This window comes from Seriola aureovittata, chromosome 9 (assembly GCF_021018895.1).
Source record: "Seriola aureovittata isolate HTS-2021-v1 ecotype China chromosome 9, ASM2101889v1, whole genome shotgun sequence".
Classification (NCBI taxonomy): domain Eukaryota; kingdom Metazoa; phylum Chordata; class Actinopteri; order Carangiformes; family Carangidae; genus Seriola; species Seriola aureovittata.
In genome coordinates this window covers 12153322-12178229 of record NC_079372.1, presented here as the reverse complement: position 1 = coordinate 12178229, position 24908 = coordinate 12153322, and the positions used below count along the sequence as shown (strand labels likewise).

The following is a 24908-nucleotide window of genomic DNA, read 5'->3' as shown; positions in this document are numbered from 1 at the left end:
TCACTTTGCATCTTGTGGTTGTTTTGCATCTATTTTTAGTCAGTTTGTGTCTCTGTAGTTGTTGTGTTTCTCTTTGTGATCATATTGTGTTTCTTTCAGTGTCTCCCTGACTCCTTAGGCCCCTAGGTCTGTGCCTGTAGGTCTTTTCAGTAATCCATCCATCCATCCTGAGTCGGATGCGAAGCTTTGCAGGTGCAGGTTTGCAGAAGTGAGACCTTGCAGGACTCTGGGCAGGAGGTGAAACATGTCTTCTCCTTTTACATAGTTGTTTAAATGTTTTTGATAACATCTTTTCACTGCATGTAGGATTCAAAATTGTGTGCGAAGTGTGTTGATGGCTTTATTTGGCTGTCAACTGTAATGTCACTTGAGGCAGTTTGTCAGGCTTCTTTCTGCTTCCTCTGGATCCACAAAAGGTCTTATTTCTTTATCCAGCAGTGTTCCCTTTGACCTGATGTGTACAATCAGTGGAGTTCCCCTTTAGATGTGATATAATTTAGTTTTTTCCGGTCTTTAACAATAATTAACATTAATTTGAACAATAATTAGCAGAGCATTTTATCTTCATATGTATCAAATATGAAGTAGACCCTTAATGTGTTTGGATGCCTAATGGGTCGTTATATTTTGAATAAGAATATGTCACTGTGGAGGCTTAAGTCAAGCTTTTATTTCTCAGGACAGACCGGAGAGGAAGCAGGCCACAGTACAGACAAGTAGTGATGCAGCTGTTCATGCATCATTACTCTACAAAATACTAGATTCCAGTCAACAAAATGTTCTTTATTTATGCCTATTAGTTCAGACAAACAGGAGCCAACGACGCCCAGCCCCACCCTGAAACCGCAGAACGAATACAGTACGTTTGTTCCTTTTTGTTATGAGATTCTCTCATGAAAACACACACTTGCATCACAGTCTTAAACTTTCACACACACACACACATGCACACTGACTACGCACTCACAGTCAAGAGTAACTGACCTCAAGAAATACAAGTTTAACAAAAAAAAAAAAAAACATTTAAGCACACATGAATGGTTCTGTTGAGAGAAGAAATACATCCCCGCGCCATTTCTGTTTTTATTCAAAACTCAATTAAAAATCAACTTCATTCTTAATTCGGTTTTCCTTTTATTTTCCAATTTACAGCAATTAGAAGTGTAACAAAATAAAAACAAAAATGATCATGGTCATAATAAAATTAATTAAAAAAATGTACACGCCCTCACACACACAGAGACAACCCACCCTGGTTTTTTTTTTTTTTATTAAGTGACCGTCCTCAGAGTCCCACGCTCAGCTTTGGGGATCTGGACTCAAGAGGAGGTCTCCAAGTAGCCCCTGTCTCCCCTGTCTTAACCCGGCTGCACCCCTCCTCCAGGGTGGAGTGTGAATGTGTGGTGTGAGGCTAGTGGGATTTCGGGTAGGGGGAGGGGGGGGGGCGTTTGGTGGAGAATTACAGAACTCATAGCACCTTCTGAAGAGAGAGCAACCCAAAGCAAAGATGGCCGTTCAGCCCCAGATCCACCTGAAAGCTAATGTTTTGGTCAGCTCAGATTTAAACTCAACATTTTCACTTTGTTTTTCAGCGTGAGGTAGCTTTAAACGATCTGGATGACTACAATAAAAAGGCAAAATTGATTTCCCTCAAATTCTTCAAAACAAATCTTTTTTTCTTTTTTTTTTTTTGGAGAACTGGGCCTTCTTCTGATGGGCAGTCATGGGGTACAGGACACTGAAACATACATCCCAAATGTATCCTCACTTTCCAAAAAGTGTTGGTGTGCATATAGACACATGTACACACATAATGTGGAAATATATATAAAACCATCTGGTTGTTTATAAACACAGACTTTTACAACAATAGAACCAAGGATTTATAATACACAGTAAAGGTTTTGCTCCTGCTCGTGATGGACAGGCCTGGAGCACCTGGATTTGATTTTACTTACTGAGAATATATATATGTTTTTGGTCTACACTGATTCAAAATGCCGTATTTGTGTGTCAGGAGGGAAACAGGGAGGGAGATGGAGTAGGACTGGGACAGAGGTTGTGCGGCTGTTCTGTAGTGGAAAGGGGGCTTGTCGTACTTACAAAGTAAACCCGTCCAGTCCTACCTCAACTCTGCCCATTCAGGTTAGACAATAAATAAGTGACATCAAGTCATGTTTCTGTTCTCCATAACTTGTTCGCTTGGTCCCTCTTCCTCCTGGCTCTGACTCATTCCCGTCAACAGTGGGCCATGGGAAACATGACTGGATCTCAGGAAGCGGGTTGACAGAGAATGCTGGTGTGGTGTACAGATATTGCCGGTGCCCTTCAGTGCTAACATCCAGGGAGTACAACTTGGAGAGCACTTCGTTGTGAGAGAAAAAGTATCAATTTTCTTTTATAATTTCCAGTCTTCTTTATTGTGGAAGTGTGTGTAATGTTTCATGGTTGAGTTTCATTTATTTCCTGTTATTTGGGGGGCCATTGTGATACTCCACTTTACAAGAAGCAGACTGCGCCTACATCCACGCCAAACTCCTGATCCGCTCCTCCGATGTCCATAGGAGCAATGTCCACGATTGGCAGACGGGAGGTCTTCTGTGTTTTGTACTCAAAGACAGTCTTGCCCCATCGGTCTGTGTGTTTCTGTTGGTTGAGAGTGGAGACGCGTGTAAGATACAATGACAATTATACATATATGAAACCTAAAAGAGATACTTTTCTTCTGATTCTGAGTTGCAGCTGTCTGCTCTCACCTTGCAGCCATCCTCCAACACGCTGTATGTGAAGCGACTGTTGCCCTCTGCACGGATCTCCACATCGTTGGAGCCCTGCAGCAGCAAAGCCTTCTTCAGGTTGCCTGTGGTCTGGTCCATGTAGGCAATGCTGTTCTTGCAGTGGTAAGTGAGGTTCTGGGATGCCTCAGTGGACAGAAGCCTCAAGAAGGTCAGCTGGACGCTGGCAGCGTTGGCAGCAGGTCCATCCTGAGCGTAGTCGAACTGCAGAGCCAGACAATGAGCAGGGGAGTTAATTAGCAGCCTTCATGTTGAGGATCATTTAGTTCTTCAGGATCGGTTTGTAGAAAGAAAAAAAAAAGATCTTAAGTGATATATGAATGACTCACGTGGAATCCTCCATTCATGGTCTCTCCGAACCAGATGTGTTTGCGGTCCTTGCTCTTGCTGGTCCACCAGTTCTTCTGTGGTACCTTGGCGATGTTCGGGTAGACGCAGGTCTCTCCAGTCTCCATGTTGCAGAAGACCTTGATGGCATCGGCAGTGCTGCCAATGTTGGGGTCAACCCAGTAGTCACCTGGAGAGATGAGAGAAATCGGTTAATAAGGAGTGAAGCTGAGAAATTAAATGCAACTTTGGTGAAATTAGTTTTTATCATAAACCTGGCTCATACCCAAACACCATGTTAGATATGTGTTTTACAGGAATTTCCCTTCATATAGACTGGATACAGTTTAAAGTCAGTTCTGTGGCACAGGGTCCTAATCAGAAACCTGAAAGCTACACACTGAGTTATACTTGAAAGCATATATATAACATATAGGTGTATTCAAGTAGTTTTCAGTGTCTGATCACACCTTGGTGTTTGGTGGAGCCATGCTGGGAGTTTACTGAAGTCACTGAAGTCTTTGTACTTGAAAGAACCCGAATAGATGCCAAAAATCTCAATCTCAATCTCCAGAAATGTCACTCAAGCGCAGTCTGAACATGCCCACAGACTTTCTTAGAAATATCTAAACTAGAGCTGTTGGTAGTTGAAACAATGTATTCACCAGTTAGGAACATTTTTAACACTAAAAGTGAACACATCAGCAAACTTTCTTTCCATTTATAATTTTTTCGACCCCTCCGACCTACATACCGCTCTTCCACTCAGGGTGGCACAGTTTCAGGTCTCTGCAGGTGCGAGCAGGGTTCTTCTGGGAGCCGTCGGGGCTGCGCAGGTTCTCAATCTGGTTGTTGAGGGACTTGAGTGTGGAATCAACCTCGACGTCGTGCTGCCTCAGGGAGCTGGAGGCCTCATCAGCCCTCATGTACCTGAGAGGATCGGGGGACTTCTCAGTCTGACCCAGACCGGCGAAGGCAGACATGTCGATGCCGGGGCCGGGAGGACCAGGAGGACCAGGGGGTCCAGCGTTACCAGGAGGACCCTGATGGAGGGCAAAAGCAACAAATGGATCACAATGTGTACAATCAGGTTTAGTAAGACAGCATCGAAGCAGTACAATATACAGGCTTGTTTGTGGTGGTTATAGATTTAATTTATCTAATGACATGTTACGTACAGCAGGACCAGTCTCTCCAGAGCGTCCACGAGGTCCAGGAGGTCCAATAGGGCCAAGCTGTCCATTAGATCCATCTTTGCCAGCAGGTCCAGCTGGTCCAGGTGGTCCCTACAGACACAGTGAGTATTACATTAAAATAAAAACTATTGGATGTAAATATGAAACACTATTTGATTTACTGAACTTGAGCTTTCAGTCAGACAAAGTGTAAAACTAAAGTTTTTATTTTTTACATCCACCTTAGAGTCTGGATGAGAAGAAAAAATCTGATAAACCAATTCAAATGCAGCACCAGTTTCTCTCTATTATCCCAATCACCTCCAGACCCTTTGCCTTATTATGGATGAAGATTATTTGTATGGTGACATTTCCCTTCATTTTTCTTATCATGCACAGTGCTTTGCTAATCTAGAATAGATATTGAAGCCCATTTCCGATCTCAGCAGGAGTGGATTCACAAATCACGGCCAGTCTGCCTCTTTTCCTTGTGGAGAGTAATTACAAAATGCCTCGGCTGCCCATCTTATCACAGCAGTGGGTAATTAAAGCAGGTGGCCTTTCCTGTCCCCGTCTTCGTCAGGTGATTGGAGAATTACAAAAAGACTAACCTGTGCCCTTCATTACCATCACATATCTTGGGTGTTAAAGCTGCAGGATGGAAATGTAATAAGAGTTTTTCTTCTCTTTTGCTCTTTGCTTCAGGTCAGTTTTCTTACCTTGGCACCGCTTGGTCCTGCAGGTCCAGCAGCTCCAGAATCTCCAGCGGGACCCTGTTTAGACAAAGATAATAACAGATCAGATGACAGAAAAGAGATTAAAAATGGTTCTGCAGAGGAGAAGAATTAGATTTGAATGACTTACAGGAGGTCCAGGAAGACCCTGCAGACCAGTGAATCCACGGTGACCCTTCTGTCCCCTCTCTCCAGTCTCACCAGCCTCTCCCTTGTCTCCACGTGGTCCTTGGGGACCCTGGAGTAAAAGTTTGTTATGTATGAAAATTTATGGCTGCGTATGTGTAGCACTTTTAATTAACTAAATCAAATATTATCTACAAAAACATAATGATTCAGTTGCAGTTATAGATGATGAGACTTACAGCCATTCCTCTAGCACCAGCGGGTCCAGGGGGTCCTCCAGGTCCTTGAGCACCCTAGAGAAAGAAGTACATGTGTCGGTGTTTCGTCATGTTAACATTTAAAATTTGAAGCAGTGCTCAAAATTTGTGCCTATGATCCCTTACAGTGTCCTGTGTTACTTACAGACTCTCCTCTGTCTCCCTGCTTGCCGAGGGGTCCAACGGGTCCGGGGGCACCAGGGGCACCGGGAGCTCCAGGGGCGCCAGAAGGCCCAGTGTTACCTCGCTCTCCCTACAGGAGGACACAAGGTGATGACTCAGGATAACAGATGTTTGTCAAAAAGTGTTATTTGTTGGACTAGTTTCAGATTTTCTCTCTAACCTTGGCTCCAACAGCTCCGTCCCTACCAGGAGGTCCATCTGATCCTGGGGTACCCTGTTTAATGACATGGCGTACATTTAATTTCATAGATAGACAAATAGAGATAGAGAACATTTTATTTCCTGAGTATAATGTTAATATGGCCATTGTTCAATTTACTGCTACTCTAAGTGTGATTATTGTTTCTACAGTCAGACAAGTGGATAAATAACTGATCTCCAGAAATTTGGATTTTTTACATGTCACTATTGTTTAGTTCTCACCTCTCTACCAGTCTCTCCAGCTGGTCCAGTAAGTCCAGGGGGTCCCACAGGTCCAGGAGGTCCACGGTCGCCACCAGAACCAGGAGCTCCCTGTTTGCCAGGCTCTCCCTAAACACAAAGGAAATGTTTTATTATATTTCAGGAGCTCCTTTGACATTGAAGGCCCAGAATAATCTTCTGACTTTCAGTTGATCTAGATTTTGTGTCCATTCACTAAGAAACAGAATCACTCTTTATGAAAATAAGAGTGAAAATTCAAGGATACCTAATAAGACTTAAGTCTCAAATGTAATACAGACTTACAGTAAGATGAAGGCCTGTCTGATATGAGTGAATACATTTTTAAAAAGGCTGAGGGGTCTGCAAATGTTAGACAGATATGGGAAATTGTAACATTTCAAACAGCTTACATGGAAGCTGAAGCTAAAAAATCATGCATGGATGAAGGCACTTACAGAAGGTCCAGGGAGACCAGGGAAGCCTCTCTCTCCACGCTGACCGGGCAAACCAACAATACCACGGGATCCAGCCAGACCCTGAGGACCTGAAGGTCCATCAGCACCCTACAGAGTCAGGAAGGAGAAGTCTGAGTCATGAAATGTTCATATTTAGCTGAATTCAGAGTGTAAGGATCTCGGATGTTCTCATGTCAGTAACATGCAGTTTTCATTCAGTTTATTTGTGAATATTAGACTGGATGTTGTCTCAGAGTATGACTCCACTGACTAGTACTAATGGGTTTGAATGTGAGGTGCAAAATCAAACTCACAGGTGGTCCATCCTCTCCAGCCTCTCCCTTCTCTCCTTGTTGTCCAGGAGGTCCACGAAGCCCAGCGTCTCCCTGTCTTCCTGGGACACCGGCGTCACCACGAGCACCCTTTGGTCCGTCTTTACCAGCAGGACCAGCAGGACCAGCAGCACCAGGGTTACCCTGTGATGGGAAGACAGAGAGTAAGTACGAGCAGACATACACAAACAAAAAATTATATTAGACTGACCCAGCAAGCGCATCTCTTCTTGGAATTTATTATTGATGAAGTACTTACATTAGGGCCAGGAGGTCCAACTCTGCCAGCAGCACCAGGGAAACCAGTGGCACCCTGTCAAGAATAAAAAGAGTTCAATAAACATTAACATACGCAACCTGTTGCATTGCTATCCATCATTAAGATGTACTAGGATGTTATCAAATTAAGAGGAAACATTCAGCAAATACAAATAATGTATTTTACTCTTCCTATATGTGACAACACCAAAGTGAATCAAAAGAGCCTGTGTGGCAGGGGTCAGCATATTGGTTCAACTGTGGATTGACAGATGAGGGGGAGATGCAGGCCTAGTTTTTCAATATGTTTTGAGTATTATTTAAAGTCACATACAATACATGTAATTATATAATGCTGTGTTGTTATATTTGACAGAAATCACTCAAATTGATCTTCTGCGTCGGATGACTATACAGAAGATTTAATGCAAGCATGATAAACAGTGGCCTGTTTCATTTATGTTTGAATCAAATTTTACCACTACCTAAAAATGTCACATGCCATTTATGTTAGACTGTTAGACTGCCACATACTTGTGTTGAAGAGACATATTACTCAGAATGTATATGAGCCTTGTATCGATATTGTTATCTAGAGTAGATGTATTTTAAACTCACGCCCACAGGCTGTTATTTTCCTTAATGCTAACCCTATCACTGTTGTCTGGTTTTCTTAGCACAGAATCCAGCTGCTGTGAACGTTTCAAGAACAGCTTTGAATGCGGCGTTGTGCTGCTGATACAGGCCGGAGCAGCTGAGTTTATAGTTCTCCTACTATATATTTATCAGACATGATGAGGCCGTGCCCCTTGTCTTACTTTAGCTGTGTCACAAACCATTGCTGATGTTGGCCCATGAAGCCTAATTTGAGATTGTATACCATAAGTTACAATTTACTAAAGAAAAACTGCAACTGGGGAATTAGTGAATGTTCTATATTTTAGATTATTGATCATCAATCTTTTTTTAGAGTTGGGTTAGTTGATCGACAAGTTGTTTTAGTTCTAAACTTGGTCTTTCTTATGTTAAGTATATTGAGTGTTACTAATTGCTTATTGCACTCAAGTAAGATAAATTAATAACTCAATGTATGAATGAATGAAGGTGTCTGTGCAATGTAATATGAAACGTCTGTATCTCCATTCAGCTGATATATTGTGGGATGGTTTGTTCCTGTGATAAAGAAACAATATGATTTACTTACAGGAGCTCCCTGAGCACCACGAGCTCCTTTAGGTCCAGATACACCAGTAGGTCCCTAAAAAAAGAGGAATTACAATTAATCATGTTCATATTACACCAGTGTGATTGTAAAGCATTGTAAATGCTCTTGTATAAAGTGTTCCCATCGCCAGTTTCATTTGATCCAGAGATGTGACGTAAGATACTGTACATTAATCTGGTTTGAGGGAATTATTTTGAGGTCAAGTACTCACCACAGGTCCAGGAGCCCCTGATGGTCCCTGGGGTCCAGGAGCACCAGCCTCTCCCTTCTGTCCACCCTCACCAAGCTCTCCCTTGGCACCGGGCTGACCATCTGCACCCTGGATATTTTAAACAGAACGTTAATATTGGCAGAATGTCGATGAATGAAAGTGAAAAATTACATTTTCCAGTCAGTTAATTTCAACTAAAGGTATTGTGTTGATTTTTACTTACAGGAGGTCCAGCAAAGCCAGCAGGTCCAGGAGGACCGCCCTCACCACGGTCACCCTGCAAGAGGACAGAAGACAAAGGTGGTCAGTGAGGTAAAGCTCGGTGTGAGATATTATTGCTGTTTGAATGATCAGTTATTTCTTTATTTCAAAATTCTTCTCAGACACTGTGTTTATTTGGTTTTGGACACATATAAGTAATTATGGAGTGAAAAAAAAATAAGAAAATGACTGTTGTGCAATCTGCTCATTATCCTGTTCTTTCTACATGTTCATGAACATGTTACTCTTCCTGTAGTACAAGTGGTAAACATCCTTATCTGATCATAAGCATTTGCACAGTCAGGGCTGTCATGAAATGTAACAAAGGCCTAAACTCTACCTCTCACTGTGTGGATCAGTTTTTCTGCTGGAAACATCCTTTAAAGGGAAGTAAAGTTTCAGTCTGCTCCAATTTGAGCTTAATAGTCAGTGACAATGTCTGTACACTGTACAAATTCAATTTAGTGTCTGCGTTGTGGCTGTTAGAGCCCCTTATTATGTTATTGTAATGCTATTAATTTGTGAGCAACAGCATCATACTCTGTCCAGGGTACAGGATGCTATTCCATTTCAGACTTGAACATTTAATGCTCTTTATACCAGTTTTTCTGCTCAGTTTGGACTCAGTCACACCAAGTTAGTGCTTGTTTAGAAGCATCAGAGTGTGACGTGTTATATGGTTTTACAAGTAATTGTGGAGAATGTAGTTACATTTTATCCATGGCACAAAAAAGATCAACTCTATGCCTGCTCCTCTGTCAGCTGGCTCACTCACACAGCTGATCAGTCTAGGTGTATACTGCATACTGTGACATGTACATATGACATAAAGAGGTACTTACAGGAGCACCGCGAGTACCAGGAGCACCAGAAGGTCCACTAGGTCCAGTCTCACCCTGGATTGGAGAGAAACAGTCAGTCAAACCAACCAAATCAATATGGATGTTAAAGTAAAATCGACTCCAGTTAATCCAATTTAGCTGATAATCACTTTAACAATCCACAGGGTAACACTGTTATTTTTACCTTGGCACCGTTGGGTCCAGATGGGCCAGGAGGACCAATAGGACCAGTCAAACCCTGAGAAAGAAGAAAGCATAGATGTAGAAACAAGTTAAAGAGAACAGAGTTTGAATGAGGTCAACTGTCACTCTTTTTGTTTGATGACTGCCAAAAAAAACTTCATGCTGTCATAATAGACAAAAAAAAAAAAAGATTAATGATTCATTTTGAACTCACTCTGGAGCCATCCTTTCCAGGAGCACCCTCGGGTCCCTTCTGTCCATTGTCACCCTGTTGGACAAAGAGGAAGGCTGCATGTTAATCATACGTGAAACGACAAGGCCTCTGCTCATGACATTTGCTCTGTTCAAATTTACCATTTCACTCATGAAGTAATCCATAATGTAAGAATAAATGTCAGTTATAACACTTTCTAAAACAATATGTTACTCACTCTGTCTCCCTTAGGTCCTGGGATGCCACCAGTTCCTCTCTCTCCAGGCATACCCTGCAGGCCGGGGGGTCCCTGAGGTCCAGCAGCACCAGCTGGTCCAATGGCTCCCTGAGTTAGAAACAGGAGATCACTTGTCAGTCAAATGTTTTCATGTCTACTTATTTCCTATGAATTGAGTGAACCTGAGTGTGGGCAAATGTTAATGATCATCCTGTTTGTTATTTTTACTATTGAGATAGCAAAGAAATTATTCTCAAATCAGAATGAAATGTAATTTAAATGTCATCCTCTTAAGAACACCTAATGAACTAGGACAAGTCTACTTTGATGAAATACACTTTTGCATGTGTCATGTGATGCACATATGATGATCACTGGTTTCCTGGATTAACATCCATAAATCCTGTCGACTCAGATTTCTGCACAGAGTCGTTCAAGCTGCAGCTGCACACTGGACGTGCTGAATAATTTAAACTCTAGTGGAGGAGCTGCTGTTGTATAACCTGGCACAGAGGATACCCATGTGACATTTAAATCTTAAATCTCTTTCAGGGTGATCCACTGACCTTGGGTCCATCAGATCCAGGTGTTCCAGGAAGTCCACGGGGTCCCTGAAGACCCTGAGATCCAGCACCACCGCGCTCACCAGGGAATCCACGTTCTCCCTGTTAGGAAACAAAAAGACACTGTATCAGTAGGAGTAAAAGGAAGCGGTAGACACTTAGCATAATGTACGCGTATGAACTGTAAATGATAGTTTACTACATAAATGTCACTCTTTGCAATGTAGACAAGAAGCCAACATGGAACATGGAAACTCACTCTAGGTCCAACAGCACCAGGAGCTCCGCCCTCTCCAGGAACACCCTGCAAAGAGAAAACAGACGGTTTTATTCCAGGTTTTGGTGGAATTACACATATAAACAAAAGTCTTAAAACATCTGTGGAGCTTTCACTGTTAGTCCAAGTATGATGATCAGGGACAGTTAATTTTACACTGGTCTCCAGAATGTTGTAATGTAATCAGAGACATTTGAATGAGATTGAAAACCATTCTGCTGTAATGAAATGGGCTTTTACAGTAGTGTACTGTAGAGAGGTCATTGTTATCTACACAGCAGATATTGCACTATAGATGTTTTGTTTTCCTGATTGTGACGACAGAGTAGTGATGGACCATCTGGCTCAGAGGCTGTTTTTACCTCTCTTTTACTCCCTTCACTATACTTTCCTACCATTAGGGCACGGTCACTTCATATCACATCCATGTATGCCATTTAATGTTAGGAAGGGTAGACTGCTCAGAAATACTGTCATATGGCATGTAGGTGGTCCTATACCAGCTCTAGGACGCTTGCTTGTTTGCGTCTAGTGGATTGAAGGGGTTTGTCAACAAAGACAGACCTACAGATGCAATTGGACAGAATAAACACTCACTTGATCTCCAGGTTTTCCAGCCTCTCCAGGGGAACCAGCGGGTCCAGGCAGACCCTGTCCAACAACAGCAAAGAGATTAGTTATATGATATCTGTAAATATAGATTAGGTTATTGCTTATAATTCTGCTGTTTTCCTGAGTAAATCACTCTGGGGTTACTGTCTCTGAATAACAGTCTGTATTGATATCTGCTCGTATTAATATTCAAGCTTTGAATTTATTTTTTGTTTTTTCTCACAGGTGTATCAGAGAGAATAAACTCACCTGGAAGCCAGAAGGTCCAGGCTGTCCTTGCTCTCCTCTCTCTCCAGCAGGTCCCTAGGACAGAGCCAAGCACAGGTGATCAGCCAGGAGCAAGTACAAGTGAGGACTGTCAGCTGAGTGTAAGACATATCTCACATCATGAAATTATACTAAAATACTCACAGCAGGGCCAGGAGGTCCACTAGCACCAGTCTCACCATCTTTTCCAGACAGACCCTGTTCAGAGGGGAATACATAAACTATGAAAAGTGATCTGGAGACAGAAAATGATGGTTTCATTTGTGAGATTTGGAGGAAGGTTAAAGTATTTATGCAGAAAATGTACTTACTCTCAGACCAGGACGACCCACAAGACCCTTCTCTCCTGGCTTTCCAGCTTCACCCTGTGGAAGAGAAATCCCATTAAATGACCGGCAGAAGGTCTTATTTATTTATTCTGTACAAGGATGGGTGTATAGTCTCAGCTTTTCATTATATTGTGTGCAATAATGAAGTGTTCCCATGCTACTTTCATAAAAACCCTAAACACATACATTGGCTCCCTTTGGTCCAGGGAATCCCATCACTCCTGGCTGTCCACGGGCTCCCTGAGGACCAGGTGGGCCGGGGCGACCGTCCTCACCAGCAGCACCCTATGAAAGGCACAAGGTAAAAATCAGAAATCAACACAGAAACCCAGAAATTAACTTAGAAGTTGAAACTTATGTGTGAAAATCTTGATAGAGTATATGATTATACAGCATACAAAAAAGAGGTCAGGCTCTATGGCTGGTAGAAGAGTGTGTAAACTGCTCTGTTCTCAGTTGTATTGATTCCCTAAAGCTACAAGCAGTAGACAATTCTACTGATTAATTGTAAGTAAGATGACATCATTCAGTGTTATTTAATACTAAGCTTCTATTTCAGACCATGCGGTGAATGCCGTGTTGTGGTTATTTATAAGGACATAAACAGTAGTCTTGTCCAATAAAAGCTGCTTTTGAATGTTTCAGCTGCTGCAGCTCTTCATCCTCACATATCAAATTGTGAGAAAAGCATATTATATCAACTAAAACTTCATCAGGAAAAATCCAAACTGATGAAGGTCTGAGGACAGAAACGTCATCTTATTGAAGTGAGTTCAAGTGATGGACAGTGTGCTGTACTGCTAGGTTTTTGTTTTTGATCCTGAGTTCAAGACCCTTTCTGAAATCAAACAGAACTTGTCCTCATAGTGATTTTATTTTTTGGACAATCTTGCCATTAATTGACAGTGTTGAGTCGAGATGCAGATCATTTCAGAACTGAAACACTGTAGCTTTAATAAGCCTGACAGACCTATACCAGAGGATTTTAAGCATTATACTCACAGAGGGTCCAACTTTGCCCTGAGGACCAGCATCTCCGGGACGACCAGTAAGACCCTATGAAAGGCACACACATTTTTAGAGATTGTCAGCATCACTCAAGAAGTGGGGAAAATCTTGACAATGTACAAAATCAAATTAAGTCACTCAGATCAGAGCAACCACATCTATCTGGCTTGGGGCTGAAAATGACTACATCTTTCCAACAACTTTGCAACACTGTGTCTCAGATTCTGGGCTCATAATGAGTGAAGATGCGGGACTCACTCTGGCTCCGGGAAGGCCAGACTCTCCTGTGCGTCCAGGGTCTCCAGTAGCACCTTTAGGGCCAGCAGCACCAGGAACACCACGGTCACCGGGGGCACCCTGAAGAAGACAGAAGTAAGTCGGCTTTAAATATCAGGCAGTTAAATATGGATGTGGTAGAAATATGTCAGCTTCATGATCAGAGCAGAATGGTACAATGCTTAGAGCAAAGATTTAGCCTGTGTTAATGGAGTCAGCGAGCTGACCAAGCTGATCAATTTAAAGAATGTAATTTACTCAGGACCCACCTTAGCACCAGCAAGACCATCCTGACCAGGGAATCCACGGTTACCAGGAGCTCCCTGAATACATCACAGACAGAAACACAACTTTGATCAGACAGGGCCAAAAAATGGCAACAACAAATAATAATGTAACTTTTTTAACAATATCATGGTATATCCTGATTACTTACTCTCTCTCCTGGAGGTCCAAGTGGTCCAGCAGCTCCAGGCTCTCCTCTGGCGCCTCTCTTTCCTTCTTCACCAGTTGGGCCATGGGGACCTTGTGGACCAGCAGGGCCCTGGAAAAATTAAGATATCTCAGTAAATCTATCCTGTAGCATTCTTAAAGATGTTGTTTACGGAATATATAGTCAGAAGTCACTGAAATCAAGTCAAAACTGAACAACTCACAAGCTCTCCTTTGGGTCCAGCTTCACCTTTGAATCCAGGAAGACCAGGGTCTCCCTAAACATGGCAAAAAAGAAGACAGCCACAACAGTAAATATTCATAATGTGAAAAGTATCAAGATTTCACAGAGTTTTAGATTATTCCTAAGTGACTTACAGACTGTCCCTTTGGCCCCAGAGGTCCGGTGGCTCCCTGTGGTCCAGGTGGGCCACGGGGGCCGGGGAATCCAGGGGCACCAGCAATACCAGGAGCACCCTTCAAGGTAGAAGTAAGAAATAAAATATCAGAATCAAGTAAAATATTAATATTATACATTGTAAAGCAGGAAAAGGTAATAGTGGATTCTAAACCTATGAGAGATGTAGAGAGAGAGGAAGAGCAGACTTACAGCAGATCCCTTAGCTCCAGGAATACCATCAGTACCGGGGTTACCCTGTACACACAGAGAATAAAACAGTCAATACAAAGTACAAACTAACAAAGACAGTGTCAGAATGAGCATGAACAGCTGTTGTATGAGCAAACTGATATTAAAACTGAATGGTCAGGATGAGTGATGACAAACGAACCGATGCTCCGGCGGGTCCGGGAGATCCTGGGGTACCAGCCTCTCCGCGTGGTCCCTGTGCACCCTCAGCTCCACGGGCGCCAGTAGGGCCAGCTTCTCCCTGACAGGACACAATAAGTTTATCATTAACTGGTGGAAAAATGCATTAGTTCTGCTTTTTACCAACCTGTGTATCCAACTTTTGTACCTCCATATTGTACAAGTGAAGATAATGCTGCATTTTCACCAAGGTTTTTGAGCTGTATAATTATCATTCCCTGTATGTCTCACTTATATAATATTTTCCCTTATATATGATAGTGAAATTATGTGTCTGATCTGCAAATAATTTTATCTAAAGTATACACTTACTTACTTACAAGAATATACAACTGAAGTTGATCATTTGTGTATGAAAAACAGTAACTACAAGAACCAGACACAATTGTAGGAATCTAGGGATTTAATTCTGTGTAACCAGACTGAGTAAGACTGATCAACTTTCTGAATGAGCTACAGGAAGAACTCACTGAGTGACAAAGTAGAAATTGAATTTGCTGTTAACCACAAATGGTTCAAGTGACACTAACCAGGCTTTTATTGCTTTATTTTAATACGTATGGTCTCCTACATTGAAATACTGGTCTATGATGCTGTGATCTGTACAAACCTTGGCTCCTGGGGATCCTGGGAAACCGGGAGCTCCAGCAGGACCAACAGGCCCCTGTTGACAGAAGAAAAGTCTGCAGGTTAGGGCTCATATTTGATTGTTACCATGTTATCGAAGGCAATAGCTTATTAAAAGTAACATAAAGTGTATGAATTGGATGCAAAGTGGGAACTATGATACGTACAGGTGGACCAGCAGGACCAGGCAGGCCATCATTTCCACGGGCACCCTGGAGAGTGAAAAGACAGGACAGTCAGTTCTGTGCTTTGTAATGTAGAGATCATGAAGTTGAAATTGTAATGGATTCAAAAATGTAACAAACAACAGATTAGAAACATATTGCTACTCAGTGGATTGAAGCAGATATGAAACTGTTACTCACTGCAGCTCCAGCAGCTCCAGGACGTCCCCTCTCACCAGGCAGACCACGTGGGCCCTAGAACAGAGGATACAATTGATCAATTTATTTCAGTCATTTTATTTTAAATACATAACCAATTATTTCTCATATCCAATAATCACACAGCCTTACAAATAAAGCATAGAAAATGGGACTGAATCTGAGCATCACAGCTATAGTTGTCTTCTTAGACCAGATAAAGCTCTGTAAACTCACCATGGGTCCAGGAGCACCATTCTCACCAGGGGCACCACCCTCACCCTGATAGGAACAGAGATCAGAAAAATTAGAAGAAAATAGTGGAAACAGTAGTGATGAAAATCTGGATTTTTTAAAGAATTGACATTATCAGTAAAGATAATGTGGTGATCCTACCTTGGCTCCTGCAGCACCAGTCTCTCCTTTAGCTCCATCCAGACCAGGATGACCCTACAGAGAAACATGAAAATACCCATCACGACTCATGCATCAGTCAGTCCCCTCATGATGTAATGAATGAACGAATGGCTGCAGCTCTGTGAGGATTGAGCTGTTATTTTTGTCCTGCTTCTTCTGTTCAGCAGTAAAGGTTGAAACACTCACTCTGTGTCCTTTGATTCCAGGAAGTCCAGGAGTTCCAGGGAATCCACGAGCTCCCTGAAATGAAAACAAAAAACATTTGTTTCATTCATCTCCATTTTCTTCTCTTGACTTTGATATGTAATCCTGGATTTAGAAACAGCTGAGAATATTTTGTGTTTAAGTATGAAATGATCAAATATTGATTCATTATTATTTGCTCACCTGAGGCCCTGCAGGTCCACGCTCACCAGCTTTGCCAGGTTTGCCAGCCTCACCCTAAAAACAAACAGGAAGTGGAAGGACTATTTACAGTAACTGTATGACAGGATGTAGCTGCGTGGCACGTTAATATCGTGGGGTGCTGCTGTATGCTTGCAGCCTGTGTTTTGTGCAGTCATTTTCTTATGTGCTGTTAGGAGACAGACGGTGCCCCCTGGTGGTAATACAGGTTATAGCGTCAAGTACATGGAGGAGGAAATGATATAGATCATTGTGAAATAATAAGGAAATAAACTGAAATAGTTGCATTATTAGTTGGAAAATAAGAGCATAAGTAAAAACTTTCTCATTGGTCATTATCTATAAAAAAAAAAAAAGATGTGGTTTACTTTGACCTTTGACCCTGGCTTAGAGCAGGTTTGATGCTTCTATGTTTTAATGAGCTGTGTCATATGTGGATGAAGCCTTGACACTTACATCACTTCCTGGTTTTCCAGAAGGTCCAGGTGGTCCACGAGGTCCCATTGCTCCCTGTTGTAAAGCAAAGTTAGTTTAGTGACAGTTATCCACTCGCTCCCCATGAAGACAGTTAAAGAGGTGATGCACAATGTGAGCACTGGCTTGATAGTGGCCACCCATTGAACTAAATGTGTAAAATAAGAAGTGATGAACTTAAATATTCCTTTGATACTATTTATAATCAGCATTGTTTCTGTGGCAGTAGGTGCTTGAGGTAAACACGAAACTTAACAGCAAATGTGACCAGCACAGTCAGTGAGCCTGTTAGACACAAAGATGTATAGTTATTAATACTTACAGCTGGACCAGGCTCTCCAGCCTCTCCAGGGGAACCTTGGAAACCCTGTGGCCCCTGTAGGCACAAATGACAAAGCAAACTATTAGGCATTTATTCATTTATGCCAACAATTCATCTCTATATATGTCAACATTAGCTGTTTGATTATAGTAAACAATCACATCATGATGTAGTGCAGTAATGTATGTACTTACAGGAGCTCCAGAAGGTCCAGGGGGACCACGAGGACCCATAGGACCCTGCAAGAGAAACATGAAGTTTACCCAGTGTCTATTTTTTCCTGCACAATGTGACAAATTCAGCGGCTTGAATAGAGAACATTCAGAGCTATTGAGAGTGACGTTAATGTGATGATAATGTTAATTTAAACTAAGCACCATTTTGGGCTCAGAAAATTAAGAAAAAAAAAATCTAGTTTAAAGTCACTATCTCCTTAAAATATCTCTTATACAAAACCTATTTCTAAGGATTAATAAAAAATAACATATTTTTGAACATAGTTTTAATAGATATTTTTATATGTTTCATGCCTAAACATACTCTTTTTAGTGTAGTGTAAAATTCTGCTGAGGTTCTGTGGCAGCAGCCAGCATGAAATAATAAAGTAAACTGAAATCTCTGTTAGAGTGAAGCTGCTGAGCCACCAGGTGGCAGCATTGCAACCACCTTAGTGAAGATGTACAGTTTATTTTTAGCCACGTATTTTCAGCAGCAAGTCCATGGCAGTCAAATATCAGTACAGATGTTTGGTTATTGTGGCAGATGAACTTTACAGTACATTTGTCCTGTAAGATGTCCCCATAACACACAGTACTACTTACCATTGGTCCTTGCATCACACCCATCTGAGCGCCTCCGGCCTTTTCGTCAAAACCTCCAGCCATCTGAGCAGCAAAGTTCTGTAAAAACACAAAACCCACAGAGACTGAGACCCAGTTTATGTAGTTTACCTTGCCTCAGCTGAAAGTCACAAACATAAACTGACTTAACTGGTGGCTCTGTTACTATGAAAGAACATACACAAGGAAAATGTGCCTGCACCATCTTTGTGCTAAAGTAAAGCATCATTTTCACCTTTCACAGTAGGCCTGCAGTATGTACTGAGGCTTTCTTTTTTTCAGAGCACAAACATGTATTCATCAGTTTCATCCATCCTCTACTTTGCAAATAGAGCAAACAAGAGATTTACTAATGGAAAAGATACTGATGATAATCATTATATATATCATTAATTTACCATTAAATCATCTCTATGTATTTATATCTGTGTTTTTGTTGATCCTGTATTGTGCGATATAAATGTAATACTGTGGTGTTGAAACCTAAATTATAAATAGTTGTTTATAATGTGTTACAGATCTGCCCAGGAAACTCACCCCTCCAAGACCTGGTGGCCCAGGTGGTCCAGCTGGGCCGGGGTTTCCGGGGATGCCAGGCTCACCATCTCTTCCTCGAGGTCCAGGATTTCCCTAGGGAAAAAGAGAGAAGGTCATTTTCTCTAAGTCACCTGTCACAAGTCACCTCTAAGGATTGAGGAAGCCTTCAGGTCAGAAATCATGTGTTCACCTGGGTCCTGCTGCTCAGCTGTCACTGTTGCACACCTTCATGCTAATTCTATACTCTGGCTTTGGCCTCAGTATAATGTATGTGAAGCTGTTTTCTCTGATTATTATTGGTTGCACTAGTTGTTTGTTTTAGCAATGTCTTTTACAACAAAACATTAACAGATGAAGTCTCATGAATGATTAGATCTGAATGTTCCCACACTTGTGTTTAAATAACACTGTAATTCATTTGCCAGTTCAATTATAACAATGATCATAACCGCTGTTTGTTGCCCTAATGTGGCCCCTTTGGCCCTTGGCCCTTTGTAACCAAGTGTTGAAATCACATTATGACATTAATGTAGGGGACTTTCTTCTGAATGATGCACGGACTAGGAAGACTGGTGGAGGGTATTTTTTTTGTTTTGTCTCTTACCTTATCACCCTTAGCGCCAGCTTCTCCGCGTGTTCCCTGCTCACCTGGGGGTCCCTGCAAAATCAAAGATAATTGTCTCAGTAAGATTTATAGGATTGCTAAAACTCCTAGCAAGAATCAAATTATTGCGCATCAATACACCACCTCATCAAATATTGCTTGAATAAGTGTAGAGTAAATAAAGTAAATGAAAGATATAAATACGAAATACATAATAAGATATAGATTCCATTATTTACCATAGGGCCAGGTGGTCCTTTTGGTCCTACAACCTGCACAAAGATAAAAGAAAAGATTATGTCAGGCGTCTGTGACTGTTGTCATAAATGGCTACTTATACAAGACCAATCTTTCATGCTATGTCCGGTTGTGCCAGTTTCTGAACAGCTAAAATTAGAGAAGAACATTCCAACTTTGTAGGAGGTGGACATTAAGCCCAAAAAACACAGTCTGATGAGGATTTAGTTTGACAGGAAAGGTTTTGCTAAAACATCACCTCCTCTTAACCTCTGGTTTGGCTGACTTTGTTCACCTGACATGTGCACTTTCAATGAAGTTGCTGAGAGGATCTAAGCGGATTTGATTGGGTTCATTATGTCCCAGGAATGCACAGTTTGTCCTCATTTAATAGAAAGTCCAACAAAACAATGTTGGACATTGTAGTTAGTCTCTTATTATCAAGAAATTGCCACTTTAATGATCAAACATTTCTTTAAATGAAAATGTTTGGGAAAGTGGAATAATCAATAAATTAAAAAAAAAAAAAAGATCTAATTTTCATGAAATTCAACAAAGCAAAATCTTCAGAAATATGTGCACAGCGTAGGGGATTATAATGAGCATGAATGTATTCAGTCCAGTGTTGAACATTAATAGATCCAAAAAAAAGAGAAATAAATCTGTTATTCCGAATAATAACAATACAGTTGAAACCACTGCTTTGATCAATAATGAGTTTGTGTGGGAAGCACTTTTGAGGGAAGTATTATGTACTGCAATGGAATATCTATTATTTAAAGCATTACTTTACTGTGAAGTACTGCAATGGATTCATACTTACATCTGCAATCTCTCCGGGTTCACCTTTCTGGCCCTGATTAATAAAAGACAGAAGTTACATCAGTGGCCTGAAACACCGTCCTCAAAAACCAAAAACTTGTGGTGTTTTCATGGTGTTACTTGTTGTGAATGTGCATGTATTTCAGCATTTTCCCACAATGCGCAGTCTCACCTTAGCACCAACTGTCTCTGATGTCGCAGATGAATAGATGAAGGAGAAAAGAAAGAACACCATTAGAAGTAATCGGCATTTCAGACACTAGACTGATTTGAAATCTAGCCTGTGATTCTTAGGAAACGAGACCTGTGAAGAAATCTAAAGATGCTAAAGTGATCAAATTCCATTCACCAAACCCAAAGGGAAAGAACCCATCCAGATTATATTAATGATGAGAGATGAAGCAGAAGCAAGCATGGACTAGGAGATGAGAATGTGTTTGGATCCAAAATGTTACTGTAAATACAAAGTAAGCCAGTTGTAAGCTTAGCTTACTGAATAAAGCATGGCAGCCAGTGCCACTAAGATTTTACTTTTAAAGTATGATGAAAGCTTGTTTATATCAAATCTGTGGGAATTCATTTATGCCCAACTGATCTCAAACACTGTATAGTTTTGATGGTTACTGAGCAAAAACTGGGGTGTCAGCAAAGGCAATGAGATTTTTATGTAATTACTCATTATTAATTGAGTAATTATGTGGAAAATGTGAAAAAAAAATGCTGTAATTACTTTCATATACCAGGAGATTTCTGAAGACACCACAGGAATACAGTGGCTCTTTACGAGGCCTTGAACCTTTGACAGGTTCATCTATGTGGTCCTGACTTGAGGCCTCATACAGAAAAGGTTGGGAAAACTTTGGTCTGTTTCTGAGTTAAATCACCTAAAAACACCCTACTTTTGCAAATGGGTCATATAAATGATTGAGTTGTGGCTCAGTATGAGCAGAGGCTTCATCTTAGTCATGAGTTAAAATAAGCAGAGGCATCTCGACTGGTTTAGTTGAGAACCAGACAACATATCTCAGGGAGTGATATCAGTTTGATTATGTTGCTTATCTGGTCTACAGAAAAACCAAAAAGTAGAGATTGACTTTGGAATAGGGAACAGCAGGCGCTGACTGAGTAGTCATTAATACAAATACCAAATCATAAAACTATTATATTTTAGAGCAGCCAGAACTATGGGAATTACACCCACACATTATAATCAGGGTCTACTGTAGCCCTGATCAGGAAGAATATTTGGAGCCTGCGGCAGTTCCCCATTCAAAAGTGTTAGCTAGGAGGGAGATAAATGCAAGCTACAAGAGTAATTTATTTATGGGTATGTGAATAAATAAATTACAACCAATGGGGGCACTGGCATCAGCAGGGCAGATGGGACAGCACTCTCCAGATGGGAAGATAGGGTTGGCACACTCTTTGATATCCTCGCAGATTATCTCATCACACAGAACCGCTCCGCTGTCGCACACACAGATACGACACGGCTCTGGCTTCCACACATCCTTATCATTATACTGCTGGCCGTCCTGGATGCAGCCACCTGCCTCCTCTGTGATGGCCAGCAGGGGGAGCGTGGCAGGTGGATAGAGGAAGCACAGGAGCAACGGGAAGACAGAAAGGTTAGTTCAGGAGAGAGTTAGATATGGAAAGGTTTTGGAGTTTATACAGAATTGAGGGTTGGTATAATAGATGTTGTTATAAAAGTTAGTTTAAGAGAGGGAAGTGGGAATAAGAGGATGTAAGTGGGTCAAAGGGTGGGGCAGGGAAGTAGGAGGAGTAATGGCAGTGGAGGGGGGGGTAAGATGGAGGTGGCTCATGAGTGAAGGAGAAGAACACACAAGGAAGAAGGAGAAAGATAAAAGTTATGCTGTATCAAATAAAACCTGTGAACATTTTATAATGTAGCACAAAGTATAGAAAAAGTGACATTCAAAAAATAGATTAACACAGGAATTAAACATGAATGTAACTGCATGAGGCCTTGGTGCTTTGATGCTGATGAACAGGTGCTGGTTTGACCCAAAAATACACTAGTACAAACAAGCATCGGTGGAGGACAAGTATAATGAAGGAGTTTCAAATATTATTCAGGCAGGAGGTGAGAAAAATGCTCCAAGTTATTATATGGAGAATTTTATAGCAGCAGAAAATGCAATGTCAATAAGAGGCACAGTTAACAGTTGTGTCTGAAGTCCTAGTTGAGGTATTTCACGTTGCTGGCTGAGTATATTTAACCTGCAGGCCTGCTCTGTTGCTCGTATGAATGAACCTCTCTTACAGGGATACTGTGCCCAATTGACAAGCTGCTGCCTTAAGTAAACAGGGGGTCCTTCTAAATTTCTCCATCTGGGTCCCATAGCTGTGTCAAGTGCCAGTGCAAACACACTGGGGAATTAAGAATGGGAGATTTGTTTAATGTACACAGCTTAAGGCCAGGCGTGCCAACTGCTGTTATTTGTTTTTTAAACATATTTGTGAAAGTGACACTTAGCACATATGTGTTACAAGGCTGTTTAATTCCTGATCAGAAATGAGTTTGGTCACTTGCAAATGTAATGTCTGCTTTCTGTTCCATCACTATACTAAAAATATACAACTTTTTACTACAATTTGTGGGTTAACTAGATGTTAAAAGTTTATGAATGCTTGGAGAGAGGGCATTGGAAGCAGGAGCAGTAAAGTGCATCTTGCTATAAATACAACTAAATGTCCATCATCTGTTGGCTCCTGCTGTGCACTCTGTCCTCTGTCCCTCTCTCTTCATGCTACCCTTTGAGCCTGCTAGTCTGGGGTCAAACACTGTCTGAACCTGTCACTTCATATCATGAAAACCCTGAATCTGCTGGTGTGAGGTTTATTTTACGTCTTAAAAACAACAATTAAACTCACTTTTGATTTGCCCATAAATTTCTCAAAACTAACTTTATAGAAACTCCTGAATTGTCTGACAGATCAAAAAGACACATTTCTTTTAGAGAATGGTAGAAAAAAAGCAAGAAAACACATTTAAGGCATCAAGAATCTGCCTCTGAAATATACTGTACTACACTGCACTACTAAATATACTGTACACTGTACTAAGAGCAAACAGAGCAGGAAAGGCTGAGCAGTAGGACCCAGGTGAGGACAAATGGACACTTGTTCACCTGGTCCTCCATCCCACACAGATGTGCCTTGACAGCCTCACCTGTCCTACAGAAAACTATACACTCACTTACTTGGAGAGACTATTGAAAACCTGCTTGAGAGTACAGATTAATATCATCAAAAATATTCGTAACTACATTATTGAAAACAGCATGTGATGAAACTGTATAACTATAGCTCTATAGCAGAGAACTGCATGGGACAGAATTGTGCTCTTCATGCTCTTCATTTGACATCACACCCCTTTGCACGTGGATTTTTTTCTCCACTATTCTTCTGAAACATTGGGCAGAGAACATTGGGAAGGCAGACAAGAAGTTGGTAATGTCATCACAGTAACAATCCACATTTTTTCCAAGTAAAAAGAGAAATGTCAAGAAAAACTTTGCAACTTACGGTCGTCCTCCTCCTGACATCTGACCACGGATAGTAAAACAACTTGGGATGCTACAAGTAGCAGAACAGTCCTTGAATCCACAAAGCTGAACATGTCTAAATATCAGACATGCAGGAGCTTGGGTGAGAAATGAAGGGACGGTGGAGACCAGGCTTTCAGTCAGTGGTGTGTTCAGTGTTTGTTCCCAGAGACTTATGGCACCATGCAGTCAAACCCTCCAAAATCTAAGTGGAATCCAACGCGGGGCCACAGCTGGCACTCTGCACCCACCGCGTCAGGGCAAGCACCGCGGTTTTATGTCCACTGTGCCTTGTATGGATCTTCGTATATTCCAAAATACCAGTCCTTCCCCCAGACCCCCTGTAAGGGTGAAACCTGAACCTCATCTCCCTCCCCTCAATCCAGCAGCATCTACTCTCCCAGGGATTTTTTTTTAACTCAAGCCCTCCTTCCTCCCTTGACCTGCTTGGCCTGGCCTGGCCAAGAGATGCACCTTCACTTTCACATTAAAAAGGCAGCTACATCCAGCAGAGCACAGGCCAAGCTCTGAGCTGACTACATGAAATTGTGTCAGTGAATCATGAAATCCCAAAGCTAGTAGAAGAACTTTCAAAGGACCAAGTTAATATTTAAAGGCCCTTCTCAGAGTTTAATTAATCTATATGTAATTTAATGAAAGTTCTTTTGGACATTTTGCAACAGATATCACATATAGTGTAAACATATATGATAAAATCATGTAAGATTTTTGAAGAAAATGATGTTTTACTACCAGACCATTTGGAAATCTGTTACAGACCAACTACAGTACTGTCTTCCTCAAACAAGGTTATGTTATAATACTGAACACTCAACTTCTGGATTTCCAGACCTGGGCTAAAAGTTTTTTGTTTTTTTA

At 41.4% G+C, this 24908-nt stretch overlaps 1 protein-coding gene across 2 annotated transcripts; it reads right to left on the bottom strand.

The window, feature by feature from the left end:
* Positions 1 to 648: 648 nt before the first annotated feature.
* Positions 649 to 24313, bottom strand: col2a1a (collagen, type II, alpha 1a). 2 transcript variants are annotated; one of them, XM_056385843.1, is made up of 54 exons: positions 24010 to 24313; positions 21809 to 22015; positions 20630 to 20646; positions 20459 to 20491; positions 19638 to 19670; positions 19399 to 19452; positions 18795 to 18887; positions 18240 to 18317; positions 17613 to 17657; positions 17419 to 17472; positions 17079 to 17132; positions 16605 to 16658; positions 16404 to 16457; positions 16197 to 16250; positions 16038 to 16082; positions 15804 to 15857; positions 15606 to 15650; positions 15422 to 15475; positions 14774 to 14872; positions 14593 to 14637; positions 14361 to 14459; positions 14207 to 14260; positions 13987 to 14094; positions 13820 to 13873; positions 13533 to 13631; positions 13269 to 13322; positions 12453 to 12551; positions 12249 to 12302; positions 12082 to 12135; positions 11920 to 11973; positions 11656 to 11709; positions 11041 to 11085; positions 10785 to 10883; positions 10219 to 10326; positions 10002 to 10055; positions 9789 to 9842; positions 9605 to 9658; positions 8725 to 8778; positions 8502 to 8609; positions 8270 to 8323; positions 7067 to 7120; positions 6790 to 6951; positions 6476 to 6583; positions 6021 to 6128; positions 5758 to 5811; positions 5560 to 5667; positions 5397 to 5450; positions 5162 to 5269; positions 5017 to 5070; positions 4301 to 4408; positions 3877 to 4165; positions 3125 to 3312; positions 2757 to 2999; positions 649 to 2646 (listed from the first exon to the last, which is right to left on the bottom strand). In XM_056385843.1, the coding sequence occupies exons 1-54, from the start codon at positions 24101 to 24103 to the stop codon at positions 2500 to 2502; spliced, it is 4464 nt and encodes a 1487-aa protein (XP_056241818.1). In that variant the 5' UTR covers positions 24104 to 24313; the 3' UTR covers positions 649 to 2499. The 2 variants fall into 2 exon arrangements, with proteins under 2 accessions (XP_056241818.1, XP_056241819.1); XM_056385844.1 differs by lacking the exon at positions 21809 to 22015.
* Positions 24314 to 24908: the final 595 nt, after the last annotated feature.

What these genes read in the sequence shown, in the direction of transcription:
- col2a1a (XM_056385843.1), bottom strand. Translation starts at nt 24,103, where the DNA reads ATGTTCAGCTTTGTGGATTCAAGGACTGTTCTGCTACTTGTAGCATCC. An exon ending in CTGGACCCAAAGGAGAGCTT is followed by an intron (nt 14,095 to 14,206) that starts GTGAGTTGTTCA and finishes TAATTTTTCCAG; the next exon opens with GGCCCTGCTGGTCCACAAGG. An exon ending in CTGGAAAGGATGGCTCCAGA is followed by an intron (nt 9,843 to 10,001) that starts GTGAGTTCAAAA and finishes CTTCTTTCTCAG; the next exon opens with GGTTTGACTGGTCCTATTGG.